The 17832-nt window shown below is 45.7% G+C and overlaps 1 protein-coding gene across 1 annotated transcript in view; it reads right to left on the reverse strand.

Moving 5' to 3' along the window:
- The window catches only part of GOLPH3 (golgi phosphoprotein 3), a 247783-nt gene that overhangs the window by 30805 nt on the left and 199146 nt on the right, over nt 1–17832 (reverse strand). Inside the window, exon 3 of the mRNA XM_068155401.1 lies at nt 3364–3478. Coding sequence (XP_068011502.1) covers nt 3364–3478 — 115 coding nt within the window. The remainder of the gene's footprint in view (nt 1–3363; nt 3479–17832) is intronic.

Here is a 17832-nt window from a genome sequence, read left to right on the forward strand (position 1 = left end):
GGATAGGTAAAAGGTGCTGGGGTGGAGGTCACTCACAGGTACTTACTGGTGGGGGAAGTCTGCTGGGTTTGGAAGCTATGATTAAGTGGGGTGCTTCGTGCCCATTATACATTGGCCTTGAACACATTGTCTAGAAACGCCTTAAATAGAGTGGCCAGAAAGCGATCGGGGCTCCTGCTCTTGCTCCTGTGCTCTTGCTCTCGCCTTCATCTTGCTAGCTCCACTCGGACCTGGCTTCTCCCGGACCTGCCTGCCTTGGGTCCTGCTCCGTGCCTGCTGTGGAGCAACTCTGCCTGCCGTGAAACCTGCGGCTTTCTTGCAGTTCTGCTGCTCACGAGTTTTGCCTCGTAGCAGCCGTGTCTACGGACACTTTGATTCTGGTGGGTCCTTTTCCTTTGGATTGTGCAGCGTTATCCACAAATTGGATTATAAAACCTGCAGTTCCTGGAGTCTGCCACAGGAGAGACCTAGGGACTGTCGCCAAATTCCTGCTCCATCCTTGTGAGTAAAAGTAGCTTTCCCTAAGGTTCCTGGCTTGCCTCTGATTATAAGTGGGGTAAAGCTATTTTGTGGCTTAGCCTTTTCCATTTTCTGAATTCTCTAAATTGTACTAAAGCTGCCCATAAGCATCCTGGTAGAATTTGCGACCGAATAGAACCTGTAAATAATTTAATAAGTTTTATACCTAATTTTGGGGTGGGGCTTTCAGGAAAAATAAAGATAACTATATTTTTGTAATTCCTGCCTCATTAATTTGACCCAATCAAATCAAAGAGTTTATAAAAACCCCAAAACAAAATGTCAAAACATTTTTCTTCTAAGGAAATTTCTCTAAACCATGGAAAATGCAAAGAACCCTAATGCCATTCAAGAATTAATAATTAAATACACATGTGTAGGTAAAAGATGATTGATCCAAGTCTCAGCCACAGCACTGACAGTAACTACATTCTCAGAGTTGTAGTGAAGGATGCTTATGATCAGGATTGTGCCCCAAACATTTGGGTAGGATATATTTCTGTATGTGTTAACCCTCCTTTGTCCCCCCCTCCTTTCTGGAGGCAGCAGGGGGGATCCTGGCGCCACTGAGTCCAGGTAAACAGCCTACCTGGGCGTGGTCTCACCCCTGCAGTACTAGAGGCAGGCTATATATTTGTTTCCCTGAGTATAGCATATACTCAGGCCATATTTGGTAGCTGGTAGTTCATTGGTTAATGTTTGCGTTGGCAACAGGTGCTTATTGGGCCAGTATTCACTGGGGCAAATGGTAAATAGGGGTCGTTTGGCAAATGAGCCCCCCACCTCGGTGTTGAAGCCTGTGTGTGCGTGCGTGCCAGCCAGTGCTTCGGGAGGCCTCGTGGTCCTTTTGCCACCGTCACCCAGCTGTGTGCGGTGCCGTGGACAGCACTCCGTGGGATCAACCGCTGTGTGATCCATCATAGGAGAAAACCTGGTAGATCGTGTGAACCAGCGTTGCTGACCTGCCACTACCCCCCCTCTGAACGAGGAATTTTGTATCCTGGGAGAGAACAGCAGAGCCACGCGGTGCGGCCACGCGGCCAGTGCCATTTCCTGCCTCCTTATTACGGCACATCCGTGCCACGTTGTCTGGATTATAAACATTATTGAGGAAAGACTTCACGAAGTTCTCAGCTTGTGAGTAAGCCAAGCCCTTTGTAGAGCTTCGTTTAGGATAGCGTTTATATTGCTCCGGGTGGAGGGTTGCCGGTCACTGACCAACCCCTCCCCCACCACTCTCTTACTCAGTTTAGATTCTAAGTTCTGTGAATCGTTTTGGTTTAAATGCCCATACATAACATTCTGTAAAGATAGTTCCACTAACCGAATATTGATACCTGTGAAGGGCGATTGTAAATACCCCGTTACAGAGTTTGTATATATATAAATAAACTTATATTTTCGTTGATGGATCTGCCGTGCATTTCTGAGGGCATATCCACGACAAGAGTCAAAGCTTAGCGGGATTAGGAAAACCTTAGCTTAGCTAAAGGAAAACCTACAATACTGTTCATTCACTACTTGACGTTTTTTTGAATCGGTACTAACATGATGTGTCCCATGCTGTGAGAGAAATTGAAATGTCAGCACAAATTATGTGTTTGGGACAAGAAAATTTAATTGCTTTTGCAGGCTCTAAAAGTGAAGGAGAGCTGAGCAAGAACTGCAAGGCTACACAATAGCCATGCTTGCTACTGACAAAGACTGCTTTGTTTTCTTCTCTATCCCCTCTGCCTGGCAGTCATGGAACAAGAGGGGAGGGATGGCAAGGACACTGAATATGAACTGCATGCAAGTATGCGAGGAAGGCTGCTTCAGGTGGTACAGGATGAGTGGGAAGAACATAATGAAAAAAACAAGAAGGCAGAGAAAGATGGAGATATTTTGCTCATTTTTGAAACTTACTCATTTGTTGTTTACAAGTAACAAACATGCTTAGATAGAAAACTTCAAGTCTCATTACCCCCACCTCCCAAAGTCATATTGTTGGCAAAACAGCAGGGGGGTTTCCTGTACTGTTTGCACAACTAAGTACAGCTCTGATCTACTCCAGGGAAGCTGTATTTTGTGTGTTTTGTAAAAACAGACAAACCTTAGTGATGAATTTTGGCTACAAAAATGCCTTAAAAAACCCCAAGCCCCAATAAAAGCACTACATGTTAAAAGATGGTCATTGTTAATTTCACAACACAAACGTTGGTCAGATATATGGAAAGTGTTAACTGACATTGTAAAAATGAAATATAATTGACACAATTTATTTGGGAACAATTCCTTAGTTTTATAGGAATAGCTGTGTGCAAAGTACTCATCTTGAAGACTTTATTTTGAACATCTAGAGGTATTAAACATTTGAAAATATTTCTCCACTTAATGGAAAAATAGAAAGAACTTCTGACTCTTTCTTGTTTTATGATTAATGGCCAAAGAACCCTCTGAACAGTGAGCTCCTTATCTCCTATTTTATCAAAAGATCTGAATATTGAATCCATACACCTATAATCCAAACTTCCACTAACCCTTATTTCCAATTACAGAGAAAGGCAGTTATATTTCCAGGGTGCAGTCCTGATTTACTTCAAAGTCAGAAGATGAAGACACCTCTACCACAGAGTAGATATGTCCTCTGATACTTCCATCTAGATCCTTTCTGTACCGAGTTAAAGGCAACAGTTACTTATATTTGATTAAAGGCTACAATCAACAAGGCTACTCTAGAGGACAGACTAATTAACTATTTTGCATACTATCTCCCCCAAAATCTTACAGTGTAATCTCTAGTGATGCCAGATAATTAGGCTTATTGGCAGGATAAAAACCAAATACATTATGTTCAAGGCTTACCACTAAGCAGTTCAATCCAACTTTGTATTGTTTCAGGAGGCTGTGTCTCTTTTATGTGTTTCAGAGCTTCATCAAGCAGAACATCCCCTGTAGGAGCATCTGACTTGCAAATCACCTAGGACAGAATAAAACACTTTCAGTATTTTGACTTAATTCATATACCATAAATATACAACAATAAAAACTGGGGAAAAAATCTACCTGTTATCAGAAACAAGGAAAATTTTAAGGAGGAATGTTCTCTAAGAATATACAAGTTTAAAAAAATCTAGTTGTTAAAAAAACTATTAAGGATTTTAATTACAAAGCTATGTTAAATCTTAAATTATCTATTACCTAAATTAACCTTAGTTAAATAAAGCTATAGCATTAATAACATGCTTAATACCTAATTTTTTTAAGGAAAATAATCTACTAACCTGGCTAGGTCCTTCACTTCCTCCCCAAAACAAAGTATAGTACTTTGTTAAATTGCTCTCTGAAAGGAGTCAGTTTTACTGCTTCAAGACAATTTATTCAGAATACTGCAGTTAAACATGTGAAATTGAAAAATCAGTTAGAAGGGAAAAAAGCAGGGAAACATTTTTTCTTCTTCCATATATTAATGGAAAAAAATAGGATCAAGACAATATCTATGTTGTACAGCTCTGAAGAACATTTTGATCAGCAACACTAGGTTCCATTCACTAACAGTTAAAATACATATATTAGGCAAAATATGTATATACCAATAAACTCCTCAATATGCAATTATAAATGCAATATTGCTTAAGTTTGTTACTTAATAACTTCAAACATTGAGTTCTTTCCCCACGTGATCACAGGAGAAAGAAAAAAAATGCATTCATAGTAACATAATTAAATTTAAGAATGTAACTGCCTGTTTACTAGTATAAGTAGTTATATAAACCATGTACAAATGCCATTATTTCTGGTTAGAAATACAAGAACATCAAACTAAACCATACAGATATAACTATCCCAAGTCTTTATGTTTGAATAAAACCAAAACAACAACAAAATTCTGCCTTTCTTTAGGAAAAGAAAAATTACTGCTGTTTTAAAGCTACTTATTAAAATAATGATTAAACCCAGTAATTTTAATAGTTTTATAAGTTAGCACTTTATAAACATCAGGTAAAAAGATAACAGGCAAATGACAGAAAAACTAACATATCAAAACAGTTCCACATCTTATTTTAAGTAAATCTTATTTTAAGTAAAGCTTCACAGTAGTCAGAAAAATGTCCTGGAAAAGCTTTAAGTGTCCTATTGAAATATACCCCAAGTTCAGTTCTCTTCTGTAGTTCTAATAATCCTTACTATACAGAGTAGAATAGTACAATACATTTTCATAGGGTCTTTAGATGACAGTGAAATGAGTTGCAATGATCAAAAAGCTTCAATAATGGCAAGAGGATTCCAAAATGGAGGTGTGTACAAAGTCAATGAGATGAAATTTAAAAGAAACACAAAGTAGTGTAGTCACGATGAGAAAATAGATGACAAATATAAAAGGTAAAACAAATTGCTATATAGTCATTTATAGAACGGCAGAAAAATCAGCCTTCTCCCCCCCGTAAGTAAAGGGAAGAAAATTGAAAGAAAAACCACAGCCGGATTAGCAAAGGATTGTGCTGTATTTACAAGCAGTTTAGGAAATGCAGGTTTATATACACAATTTACACTATTTACAATATATATACAGAAATATACAACAAAGTAACACAGGAATGAGATTCCCTCCTCTGCTGAGGAGGGTTCCCCCCCCGTACCCCCCTTTTCTCCCCTTTTTCCCCAAAGAGGGTTAGAAAGAGAGAAAAAGAGCAATTGTTAATTAAAGCAGAATATGTTAGTGGAGGCCTCACGCTTTATCAGTTCCAAGGTCAGTCTGGCCGAAAGCCCAGAAGCTGCAAGCATGCGGAAGGAGGGGGAAGAAGTGCGAGACTGCGACTAGTCTCTGCTGAACGCAGAGTTTAAAGTTGCTTTCTACCAATCCACCAATTAAATTAGTTTAGACCTGTCCTTTGTTTATAAAACACTCGGTCACAATGTCCCTCTTCTTAAAGGCACCGCCTCAAACGGTCACAGTCCACCCCTTCTAAACAATTTCATTGGCTGTTCATACTGTCCATCCAATCCAAGATGATATTTACAATTCATGAGTAAAGTTCATAGTCCATTCCAGCTATACTCAGATGTAGATGATTCAAAAGTCCAAGAAAATCAGGAAATGAGAAAAATGGAAAACAGTTCATTTCTTCGCCGACGAAGCGAAGAAAAGGGAAACAGGGATTCTCAGGGTCTCTTAGTTGACTCAGGGCTCTCAGGGTTCTCAGGGTTCGTGCACCGTAGATTCCTCGTTGATTCTTCCTTTGGACGTGGTGTAGCTGCACAGCAGTTTGAAATTAAATTCTTTCAGCTAAAGTTAAATTTCTTTGTGGAATACACTGAATTTCACCATTCTCTTGCATTACCCAATAAGTGTGACCCGGACCTTCAGCTGAAACCACCCCTCGGACAGGTTTAGCCTTTCCTGAGGGCGAAAATACCCCATCAGTTTTACCTAGCAGATTCTTTTCTCTAACAACCGGAACTCTATCACCTTCCACTTTCTGTAGCAGATCTAAATGTGCAGGTCCAGCTCGGTTCACTGAACCTCTACTATTTACCAGCCAGGTTGCTTGTGCTGGATGTTTTTCCCAGTTTTTAAAGATCCACCCCCCATGGCTTTAAGAGTGGTCTTCAACAAACCGTTGAAGCGTTCAATCTTCCCTGCAGCTGGTGCATACTAAGGAATGTGGAAAATCCACTCAATACCATGCTCTTTTGCCCAGTTCTTGACAAGGTTGTTCTTGAAATGAGTTCCATTGTCTGACTCAATCCTCTCTGGGGTTCCATGTCTCCACAGGATCTGTCTCTCCAGACCGAGAATGGTGTTGCGTGCAGTTGCATGTGGAACTGGATAAGTTTCCAACCATCCAGTGTTTGCCTCTACCATAGTAAGCACGTACTGCTCACGAGAACGAGAACGTGGTAGAGTAATACAGTCAATCTGGCAAGCTTCACCATACTTGTACTTGGACCATCTGTCACCATACCACAAGGGCTTAATTCGCTTTGCCTGCTTAATAGCAGCACAAATGTCACAGTCATGGATGACTTGTGTGATAGCATCCATGGAAATGTCTATGGATCTGTCACGAGCCCATTGGTATGTTGCATCTCTGCCTTGATGTCCTGACGAATCATGAGCCCACCGAGCTAAGAATATCTCACCTCGGTGTTTCCAGTCGAGATCAAGATTAGAGTCCATGTCTACTTGAGAAACTCTTGCAGCTAGATCTGCCTGATGGTTGTGTTGCTGTTCCTCAGTAGCTTTGCTCTTAGGAATGTGAGCATCGATGTGTCTCACCTTCACTGGAATTCTCTCGACTCAATCAGCAAGGTCCCGCCGCAGTTCAGCTTATTTATTTAGAATAAACCAAACCAGGTTGGAAGAGACCTTCAAGATCATCCTGTCCAACCTATCATCCAACCTACCTAATCAACTAAACCATGCAACCAAGCACCCTATCAAGTCTCCTCCTGAACACCTCCAATGAGGGTGACTCCACCACCTCCCCGGGCAGCCCATGCCAATGGGCAATCACTCTCTCTGTGTAGAACTTCTTCCTAACATCCAGCCTAAACCTCCCCTGATGTAGCCGGACACTGTGTCCTCTTGTTCTAGTGCTGGTTGACTGGGAGAAGAGATCAACATCTGCCTGTCTACAACCTCCCTTAAGGTAGTTGTAGAGAGCAATAAGATCAGCCCTGAGTCTTGTCTTGTCCAAGCTAAGCAATCCCAGCTCCCTCAGCCTTTCCTCATAGGGCTTATGTTCCAAGGCCCTCACCAACTTCGTTGCCATTCTCTGGATAGGTTCCAGCATGTCAATATCCTTCCTAAATTGAGGGGCCCAGAACTGGACACAGTACTCGAGGTGTGGCCTAACCAGTGCAGTATACAGGGGCAGAATGACCTCCCTGCTCCTGCTGGCCGCACTGTTCTTGATGCAGGCCAGGATGCCATTGGCCCTCTTGGCTGCCTGGGTACCATGCAGGCTCATGTTCAGCCTACCATCGACCAGTACCCCCAAGCTCCCTCTCTGCCTGGCTGCTCTCCAGCCACTCTGACCCCAGCCTGTAGCTCTGCTTGGGGTTGCTGTGGCCAATGTGCAGAACCCGGCACTTGGATGTATTAAACCTCATGTCGTTGGATTCTGACCACTTGTCCAGCCTGTCGAGGTCCCTCTGCAAAGCCCCTCTGCTCTCCAACAGCTCAACACCTGCCCCCAGCTTGGTGTTGTCTGCAAATTTACTGATGATGGACTCAATGCCCTCATCCAGATCATCAATAAAGATGTTAAAGGGTCACCTGATCATAGAAGGAGATGCGGTTGGTCAGGCAGGACCTGCCCTTCCTAAATCCATGCTGGCTGGGCCTGATCCCTTGGCCATCCTCTAAGTACTGTGTGATAGCACTCAAGATGACCTGTTCCATTGTCTTGCGTGGCACTGAGGTCAGGCTGACAGGCCTGTAATTCCCTGGCTCATCCAACTGGCCCTTCTTGTGGATAGGCACCACGTTGGCCAGCTTCCAGTCTTCGGGGACCTCGCCAGTGAGCCAGGACTGCTGGAAAATGATGGATAGCAGCCCGGCCAGCTCATCTGCCAGCTCTCTCAGCACCCTAGGATGGATCCCCTCTGGTCCCATGGACTTGTGGGGATCCAAGCGGCTGAGGAGATCCCTAACTTCCTGCCCCTGGAACTCAGGGGAAAACTATGCTGCTCCCTGGCTCCATCTGCCAGCTCTGCAGGCCAGCTGTCTGGAAGACATTCTGTCCTGCTAGTAAAAATTGAGGCAAAGAAGGTGTTAAGTATCTCTGCCTTTTCCTCATCTTTTGTTACTGCATTTCCCTCCGTGTCCACCAAGGAGTGGAGGTTGTCCTTGCCCTTCCTCTTGCTATTAATATATTTATCGGATTTTTTGTTGTCCTTCACAGCAGAGGCCAGTCTAAGCTCCAAATGTGCTTTTGCCTCCATATATTTCTTCCTACATGACCTAGCAACATCCTTAAACATTCTTGGGGTTGCCTCACCTTCCTTCCAAAGATGGTACACCCTCTTTTTTTCCCTTAGTTCTTTTAGAAGTTCATTGCCCATCCAGGCTGGCCGTCTGCCCCGGTGGATCATCTTCCAGCACATTGGCACAGCTTGTTCCTGTGCCTTCAAGAGTTCTTCCTTGAAGTAGGTCCAACTCTCCTGGACCTCTTTGTTTTTAAGGGCTGTTTCCCAAGGAACCTTCTGAGTTAGTTCCTTGAGTAACCTGAAGTCTGCCCTCCAGAAGTCCTGAGTGGAGGCCTTCTTGCTGCCCCTCTTAGATTGACTGAGTACTGAAAATTCAATTATCTCGTGGTCACTGGCCCCTAAACAGCCTCCGACCACCACATCACCCACCAGCCCTTCCCTATTGGTGAAGAGGAGGTCAAGCATAGCCTTACCCCTGGTAGACTCACGCAGAACCTGGGATAAGAAGCTGTTCTCCATGCACTCTAAGAACCTCCTAGACTGTCTCCTCTCTGCTGTGTTGAGATCCCAGCAGATGTCAGGCAGGTTGAAGTCGCCCATGAGAACAAGGTCAGGCGATCTTGAGACGGCCTTAAGCTGCCTATAGAATGCTTCATCAACATCTTCTTCCTGGTTGGGTGGTCTATACCAGCCTCCAAACAGGATGTCTGCCCTGCTGGTCTTCCCTGTAATTTTCACCCACAAGCAGTCAACCCGATCATGCCTGATCTCCAGCTCAATGGCATGTAGTGCCTCCCTGATGTACAGGGACACTCCTCCACCCCTTCTTCCTTGCCTGTCTCTCCTGAAGAGCCTGTAGCCATCAATTGCAGTGCTCCAGTCATGTGAGTCGTCCCACCATGTCTCCCTCATGGCAACTACATCATAACTTTCCTACTCTCAGTGATTTTCCTGTTCAGCTCAGTCTCTTCTAAGTACCTGCACTTTCTGAAATTTACAGCATGTTTTTGCAGACTATGTCTTCTTCTCGCAGTGATAACACTTGATATTTCTAGTTAGTACCAAGGACTGGTATGTAGACCAACGTCATTGCTAAATCTGTGTATGTAGCAGTTTGGGCCAGGTGCCCCCGCTGTACCCACATGAGAAACACTTCCCGTGTCCCAAAAGGGTCCAGCCCAGTGGGTGGGCACAGGAATCCTGGTATTTCACCCTGCTCCCCTATAAGACATCAGCAGTGGTCCTGCAATTCCTCTTTTCTTCCCTCGCCACCACCTGGTAATGGGGGGAGCTGTCTCATGGTCTTTTTGGGCCTGGCTAGGCCCAAGGCCCAAGGGAAGGGCAATCTCAGATCTGGCCAGCTGAGATTAGCCTAACAGTGGAGGGGGGGGGGGGGGGAAGAAAGAGGCCTGGAGGTTTTGGGTGTACCCTCAGGTGGGGATGGGACATCTCTGGGTATGCTTTGGGATCTCTTTTGTCACTCTGCTTCTGGTTCTCTGTAAAACATTCACTGCTTTTCATTTAAACTTTCCACCACTTTTTTGCAATCCATTTGTCTGAGTTTCATTTTTGCCCGTGGTGGGGAGGGGGTCGACCTCAACCCATCACATTCTTGATGAGCCAGCCAGGAGAGCAGATTGCTGCTTGGCTGCTCTGGTGCTGGGATAATGGGGCTGACAGCCAATTGCTGGAAGGGAAAGAGGCCCAACAATTGGAACCCGTTGCTAGAAACAGAGGCATTGAGAAAGGCATTGCAAAAGAGACAGGCATATGCAGCCTCTGGAGATGACTTCTGCTAAGTGTGAGGGCCAGGTACCCATGCAAGGAAGACCTTATGAGTTCTCCAGGGAAGTGGAACACTGCAGATGAAGGAATCCAATACCTAAGAGAATTAGCAGTGTTGGAAGTTATCTATAGTGATTTAGATGATCAAAGTGTCTCCACAGATCCAGAGGATGTCCCATGCACACAGGCCATGTGGAGGAAAGTGATCCAAGGTGCTCCAGCATCGTATTCAAACAGCCTAGCATTGATGTACTATTTGGAGGAGGACACACGGTCTGTGGAGACTGTGTCAGCCTGGCTCCAGAATTTTGAAGATAACCTTTGTACCAACTCATTTCCATGCGCCACTGCCTCATCGACCAGGTGTACTCCAAGAAATCCATCCCCTCCTGCCTCACTTGGAGGGAAAGGGAACCCCAGATGCACACCACGTGGAGTACTCTGGTTTTTCCTTCGTGACCAAGGGGAGGACATGAGGAAGTGGCATTGTGAACCCACTTATAAATTGGAAGCTCGAGTGCATGAACTGAAAGGGAAAACAACAGTTAAAAAGGGATCATCTAAGAAAGCAGCAAAGGTATCTGCTGTAAAAAGCCAAGAGAGTAATCAACGATCTCTCAGGAGAAAAAGAACTGAGGTTGCACCCCTTGATCCTGATGAGGGGACGTCTGGCCAGGTACCACCCAGATCAGATAGTGAATATTCTGATGAACACCAGGAGTAGAGGGTCCCTGCCTTTGTCCAGGAGAAGGAGAGGGATGACAGGGTATATTGTACTGTGTGGATTCGATGGCCTGACACATCAAAGCCACGGAAATATAAGGCATTGGTAGACACGGGGGCACAGTGCATGTTGATGCCATCAGGACACAGAGGTGCTGAATCTCTTTGGCTTTCTGGAGTGACAAGAGGCTGCCAGGAGCTGTCTGTGAGCCTGTTGTGAAGAGGTTATTAAATTTATGAATATGAAATATTAGTTATTAAAATAATATTTTTATTATAAAATTATTAATAACTGATAAATCACTAACTTATATACTTGTTCTAGTGCACTTTCGTGAAATACATTCCATAAGTGGCTTAGTGTTATGATTAGAAATTAATTGAACTATCCACAGACTATTTCTATATTTATATAACAAAGGATGCAGTTCCGCTGCTTGGCCACTAGATGGTGACTCGGCGGGACGTGGGTGGCTTCTGGCTATATACAGCAATATTATAATCTTTCTATGCATCAGCGCTTACTCTGCTAGATGCGGATACTGTGAACTGAGTGCTAGTGGATGGAAAAATTAAAATTAAAGGGAGGACAGGGGAAGGAGATATTACTGTGGGGGTCTCCTACAGGCCACCTGACCAGCAGATCCAAGCAGATGAGGCCCTCCACAGGCAAATAGAAGCAGCTTCCAGGTCACAAGCCCTGGTCCTCATGGGTGATTTCAACCACCCAGACATCTGCTGGAGGGACAACACAGCAAGGCACCAGCAATCCAGGATGTTCCTGGACTGCATAGAAGACAACTTCCTCCTCCAAATGGTAGAGGAACCAACAAGAAATGGTGCTATGCTGGACCTTGTTCTCACCAACAGGGAAGGGCTGGTAAGCAATGTGAGGCTCAGAGATGGCCTTGGCTGCAGTGACCATGAAGCAGTTGAATTTAATATCCTCAGGGCAATCAGGAGGAAGTACTCCAAGCTTACAACCCTAGACTTTAGGCGTGCAGATTTTGATCGCTTCAGGGATCTGCTAGCCAAAGTGTTGTGGGACAAAGCCCTGGAGGGAAGAGGGACCCAGAGCAGCTGGTCAATATTCAAGGACCACCTCCTCTGTGTCCAGGAGCTCTGTATACCAACAAAGAGAAAAGCAGGTAAGAATGCTAGGAGGCCTGCCTGGATGAGCAAGGAGCTACTGGACACACTATTACTTAAAAGGAAACTCTACAGGCAGTGGAGACAAGGACAGGTAGAACAGGGGGAATATAAGGAAGCTGCCCGAGCAGCAAGAGTCCTGGTTAGGAAAGCCAAAGCAGAGTTTGTATTGAATCTAGCCAGGGAGATTAAAGGGAACACTAAGAACGTCTACAGGTATATTAATGGGAAGAAGAAGACTAGGGAAGGTATGGGCCCCCTCAGAAAGGAAACTGGTGACATGGTCACAAGTGATGAGGAAAAGGCTGAGGTACTTAATAACTTCTTTACCTCAGTCTTCACTGCAAGGGCCTCTAGCTAGACTCCTGATGTTATGGAAGACAATGCCAGGGACGGGGAGGAAGAACTGCCCATGGTAAGTGCAGATCAGGTTCGTGATCACCTGAAGAACCTGAAAGTGTTCAAGTCCATGGGACCCGATGGGATACACCCACGGGTACTGAGAGAACTGGCAGATGAGGTTGCTAAACCCCTCTCTATTATATTTCAAAAGTCATGGCAATCTGGTGAAGTCCTCACAGACTGGAAAAGGGGAAACATTGCCCCCATCTTCAAAAAGGGTAAGAAGGAGGAACCAGGGAACTACAGGCCAGTCAGTCTCACCTCTGTGCCTGGAAAGATCATGGAGCAGATCCTCCTGGAGTCACTACTCGCTCAAAAGAATAGTGAAGAGGTGATTGGGAACAGTCAGCATGGCTTTGCCAAGGGCAAATCCTGCCTGACCAACCTGGTGGCCTTCTATGAGCAGGTGACAAAATTAATAGATGGGGGGCGAGCAACTGATGTCATTTACCTGGACCTGAGCAAAGCCTTCGACACTGTCCCGCACCACATCCTGGTCTCCAAACTGGTGACACATGGGTTTGATGGGTGGACCACTAGATGGATAAGGAACTGGCTTGATGGCCACACCCAAAGAGTGGCTGTCAATGGGTCCATGTCCCAGTGGAGGCCAGTGACAAGCGGAGTCCCTCAGGGATCAGTCCTGGGACCAGTCTTGTTCAACATCTTTGTGGGTGACATGGACAGTGGCATTGAGTGCACCCTCAGCAAGTTTGCTGATGACACCAAGCTGTGTGGTGCAGCAGACACGCTGGAGGGAAGGGAGGCCATCCAGAGGGACCTTGACAGGCTGGAGAGGTGGGCACAAGCCAACCTCATGAAGTTCAATAAGAGCAAGTGCAGGGTCCTGCATCTGGGTCGAGGCAATCCCAGGCACAAATACAGGCTGGGCAGTGACTGGCTGGAAAGCAGCCCTGAGGAGAGAGACTTGGGGGTGCTGGTGGACAAAAAGCTCAACATGAGCTCTCAATGTGCACTTGCAGCCCGCAAAGCCAATCAGATCCTGGGCTGCATCAGGAGAAGTGTGGCTAGCAGGTCGAGGGAGGTGATCCTCCCCCTCTACTCAGCTCTGGTGAGACCCCACCTGCAGTACTGCATCCAGATCTGGAGCCCCTATTACAAGAGGGATGTGGAGGTGCTGGAACGTGTCCAGAGAAGGGCCACAAGGATGATCAGAGGGCTGGAGCACCTCTCCTATGGGGACAGACTGAAGGAGTTGGGGCTCTTCAGTCTGCAGAAGAGAAGGCTCCAAGGTGACCTAATTGTGGCCTTCCAGTATCTGAAAGGGGCCTACAGGAAGGCTGGGGAGGGTCTTCTCAGGATCTCAGGTAGTGATAGGACTAGGGGGAATGGAATGAAGCTGGAGGTGGGGAGATTCAGGCTAGACGTGAGGAGGAGGTTCTTCACCATGAGAGTGGTGAAGCCCTGGAATGGGTTGTCCAGGGAGGTGGTCGAGGCCCCGTCCCTGGGGGTGTTTAAGAGCAGGCTGGATGAGGCTCTGGCCAGCCTGATCTAGCGTGGGGTGTCCCTGCCCATGGCAGGGGGGTTGGAACTAGATGATCCTTGTGGTCCCTTCCAACCCTGAATGATGCTATGATACTATGGTACTATGACACTTGCCTGAGGACTAAAAAACTTTATAAAAAGACCTGAGCAACACTGTCAAAGTTGTAGAAAGAAGACGGCACCACACACTGGAAACATCACGGGGCAACACAACGGATGTTGGACTCTGAAACTCTCTCTCCCTGTCACTCTGCGTGTTTTCTTTCCCTCTACTGGGGCTGCAGGAAAATTGTGAGGATCGTCTTCCACTGCAGTGTTTGTATCTGCCCAGGTTTGGATAGGCTGCACCTTGAGTACTGAGTCCAGTTCTGGGCCCCTCAGTTTAAGAAGGACATTGAAACACTTGAACGTGTCCAGAGAAGGGCAACAAGGCTGGTGAGAGGCCTTGAACACAAGCCCTATGAGGAGAGGCTGAGGGAGCTGGGATTGTTTAGCCTGGAGAAGAGGAGGCTCAGGGGTGACCTCATTGCCCTCTACAACTACCTGAGAGGTGGTTGTAGCCAGGAAGGGGTTGGCCTCTTCTCCCAGGCAACCAGCACCAGAACAAGGGGACACAGTCTCAACCTGCACCAGGGGAGGTTTAGACTCGAGGTAGGAGGAAATTCTTCACCGAGCGAGTCATTCGTCATTGGAATGGGTTGCCCAGGGAGGTGGTTGAGTCATCGTCCCTGGAGGCGTTCAAGAGGAGACTGGATGTGGCACTTGGTGCCATGGTCTTATCATGGGGTCTGTGTTGATAGGTTGGACTCGATGATTCTCGAGGTCCTTTCCAACCTAAGTTATACTGTGATACTGTGATACTGTGTGGTTGTCAGAAGGGGATGCTTGAGAGCGTTGCTCTTCCCTTCTCTGGCCATGCGATATTGCTTTATGGCTGGCAGTATATACTTTTTGCTGGTGTCTCTACCTGCTGGGTTTGTGGTCCCTTCTGGAACTCTCCCTTTCGGAGGTCTTTTCCTGGAGCTTTGCTTTCAGGATGCTGCGGGGACTGGCCTTATTGGATTCTGTGGCAGCTTGGCTCTTCTGCAGTTTGCGGTGATGCTGTGGGCTAAGCCTGTCCACATGCTGGGACAAGATTCAATATTTGGGCATAATGTGCCTTCACCACAGAGCCTAACAGGGAACAAGTTGGAAAAATATCCCATTGTGACTGGCCCAGAGGCCCCTTGCATGCTTGGTATTGATTACCTCAAGAGAGAGTATTTCAAGGATTCAATGGGTTATAGATGGGTTTTTGGTGTGGCCACGGTGAATACAGAGAAGATCAGACAGCTGTCTACCCTGCCTGGCCTTTCAGAAAGTCCTTTCGTTGCGGGATTGCTGCAGGTTGAAGAACAACAGGTGCCAATTGCTACTAGAACAGTGCACCGACGGCAGTATTGTACAAACCGAGACTCCCTGGGTCCCATTCATGAACTGATTCACCAGCTGGAGATCCAGGGAGTGATCAGCAAAACACATTCACCTTTTAACAGCCCCATATGGCCAGTGCCAAAATCTGATGGAGGGTGGAGAGTAACTGTGGGCTATTGTGGCATGAACGAAGTGATGCCACCACTGAGTGCTGCTGTACCAGACATGCTAGAGCTCCAGTATGAGCTGGAGGCAAAGGCAGCTAAATGGTACGCTACTATTGATATTGCCAATGTGTTCTTCTCAATTTCATTGGCAGCAGAGTGCAGGCCACAATTTGCTTTCACCTGGAGGGGTGTTCAATACACGTGGAATCGATTGCCCCAGGGGTGGAAGCGTAGCTCCACCATTTGTCATGGACTAATCCAGAGAGAACTGGAAAAGGGCGGGGCCCCTGAACATCTACAGTGCATAGATGATATCATTGTGTGGGGCGATAAAGCAAAGGAAGTGTTCGAGAAGGGAGAAAAAATTATTCAGATACTCTTAAAGGCTGGGTTTGCTATAAAGAAAAGCAAAGTCAAAGGACCTGCGCAAGAAATTCAGTTCTTGGGAATAAAGTGGCAGGATGGACGCCGTCATGTACCTATGGACATGGTCCACAAAGTAGCAGCCATGTCTCCACCGTCCAACAAGAAAGAGACACAATCCTTCCTAGGCCTTGTGGGATTCTGGAAAATGCATGTTCCAGGCTACAGTCAGCTTGTCAGCCCTCTCTATCAAGTAACTCAGAAGAAGAATTGTGACCAGTTGAGGCTGTCCCCTTAAGAAAGGGAATATGGTAGTCGGATGTCTGTAAACGAAAATATGGATCTAAACTAATTTCATTGGTAGATTGGGAGGAAGCACCTTCTGAACTGGGAGTGCAGGAGGGTATCCTGGGCATTCCGGCACTTTTCCTGGTCAGTTTTTGTCTTCCCCTCCTTCGGTAGCAGCAGCTCTCTGTTCTGGGCTTTCGGCCAAGGCTTGACCTTGAAACTGATAAACTGCAAGGCCTGTATTAACTGCTTTCCAATTAACACATAACTGCTTCTAACTTTTTTCTCTTTCTCTCTCTTTTTAACCCGCTCAGGGGAAAGGGGGAGAGAGGGGGGAGTGGAGGTGGGGAACCCCCTCAGCAGAGGGGGGAACTCTCATTTCTGTGCTACTTTATTGTATATCTTTGTATATATTGTAAATATTGTAAATTCTGCAAATTCCCCTGCATATCTTGTATTGCTTTTGTAAATATACAGCACCCATTGCTTTGCTAATTCAGCTGTGAGTTTTTTTTGCATTCCCTTCAATTTTTCCTTCCCTTTACTTTACAGGGGGGAGGGAGGAGGCTTTTTGGCCTTACCCTTCCAACCCTACCACATTTTTTTTTTCTTGGCGCCCAACATGGGGCACAGAATTAGCTTAATTTATTACTTGATTGTTTAATGTTTTCTAGCTGAATTAGCAAATATGAAGGTGTTATGGTTTGTAGAGCGATTATTCTTTTCAATTTTTGGGGCTCCAGTTTACAGATATTGTTTGGGTATGATTTCGGATTACCTGCGTAAATATTTGGTGCGGACAATTTATTTGTGGGTTATGTATAGAGTTAGATTATGGTATGGAAAATGTATTGATTTATTATGGCCAGCGAGATACAGAAATATTATCTCCACCACTCTCCCAATTGAGATAATGGGTTTTAAGATTCTGCCGGAGGAGAGAGTAACTTTAGGTGATGGCTGGGATACAAAGGTGATTTATTTGGTGTCTGTAATTCTGCTGCTGGTGATAATTATCGCGTATAACCTGATTTCTTTGCGGCGAGAGAGAAAGTTGTCCAGAGCTTGTTTTGTTATTAAAACAAGATCAAAAAGAAAATGCTGTGGCTCTGGATCAGTCCCAGAGTCATCTAGTGATGAGGAGTGTAGAGAATCTCTGTCAGTTAAAAAGAGAGCTAAGAAGTTAATTGGAAAGGCTGCTCTAAATGACTTTGCTGCTGATTCTGGCAAGCTGCCAAGGGCGGCGGCTGGTATCAACATGGCACCTACTCCTTCTCCTCCTCCTTCTTCTCCGTCAGCCATTAACGGAGCAACGTCATTTCCGCCCACTCTCTCGGTGGGACCGGAAGTCACTGCCCCAGCAGCTGATTTATCTCAGGACCTGTCAGCTTCCATTAAGGTGGCTGTAAATTCAAACACAGCTCCAGTTAAGGTGGCTATTTTAAAGACTAGAAGTGGAAAGATCAAAGCTGTTGGAGAAGAAGAGCTGGAGACTGATCCTGGTGAGGGCCCTCTACTCTAAGAAATCCTGCTGAGGAGGAAGAGAAGATTTGTTTTAAAGATCTAGCTGACCTAGTGAGAGCAAAGCAGGATAGAGATGAAG

This window comes from Melanerpes formicivorus, unplaced genomic scaffold, assembly GCF_026170545.1.
Source record: "Melanerpes formicivorus ecotype bairdi unplaced genomic scaffold, bMelFor1.0.p_v2 SCAF_31, whole genome shotgun sequence".
Taxonomy (NCBI): domain Eukaryota; kingdom Metazoa; phylum Chordata; class Aves; order Piciformes; family Picidae; genus Melanerpes; species Melanerpes formicivorus.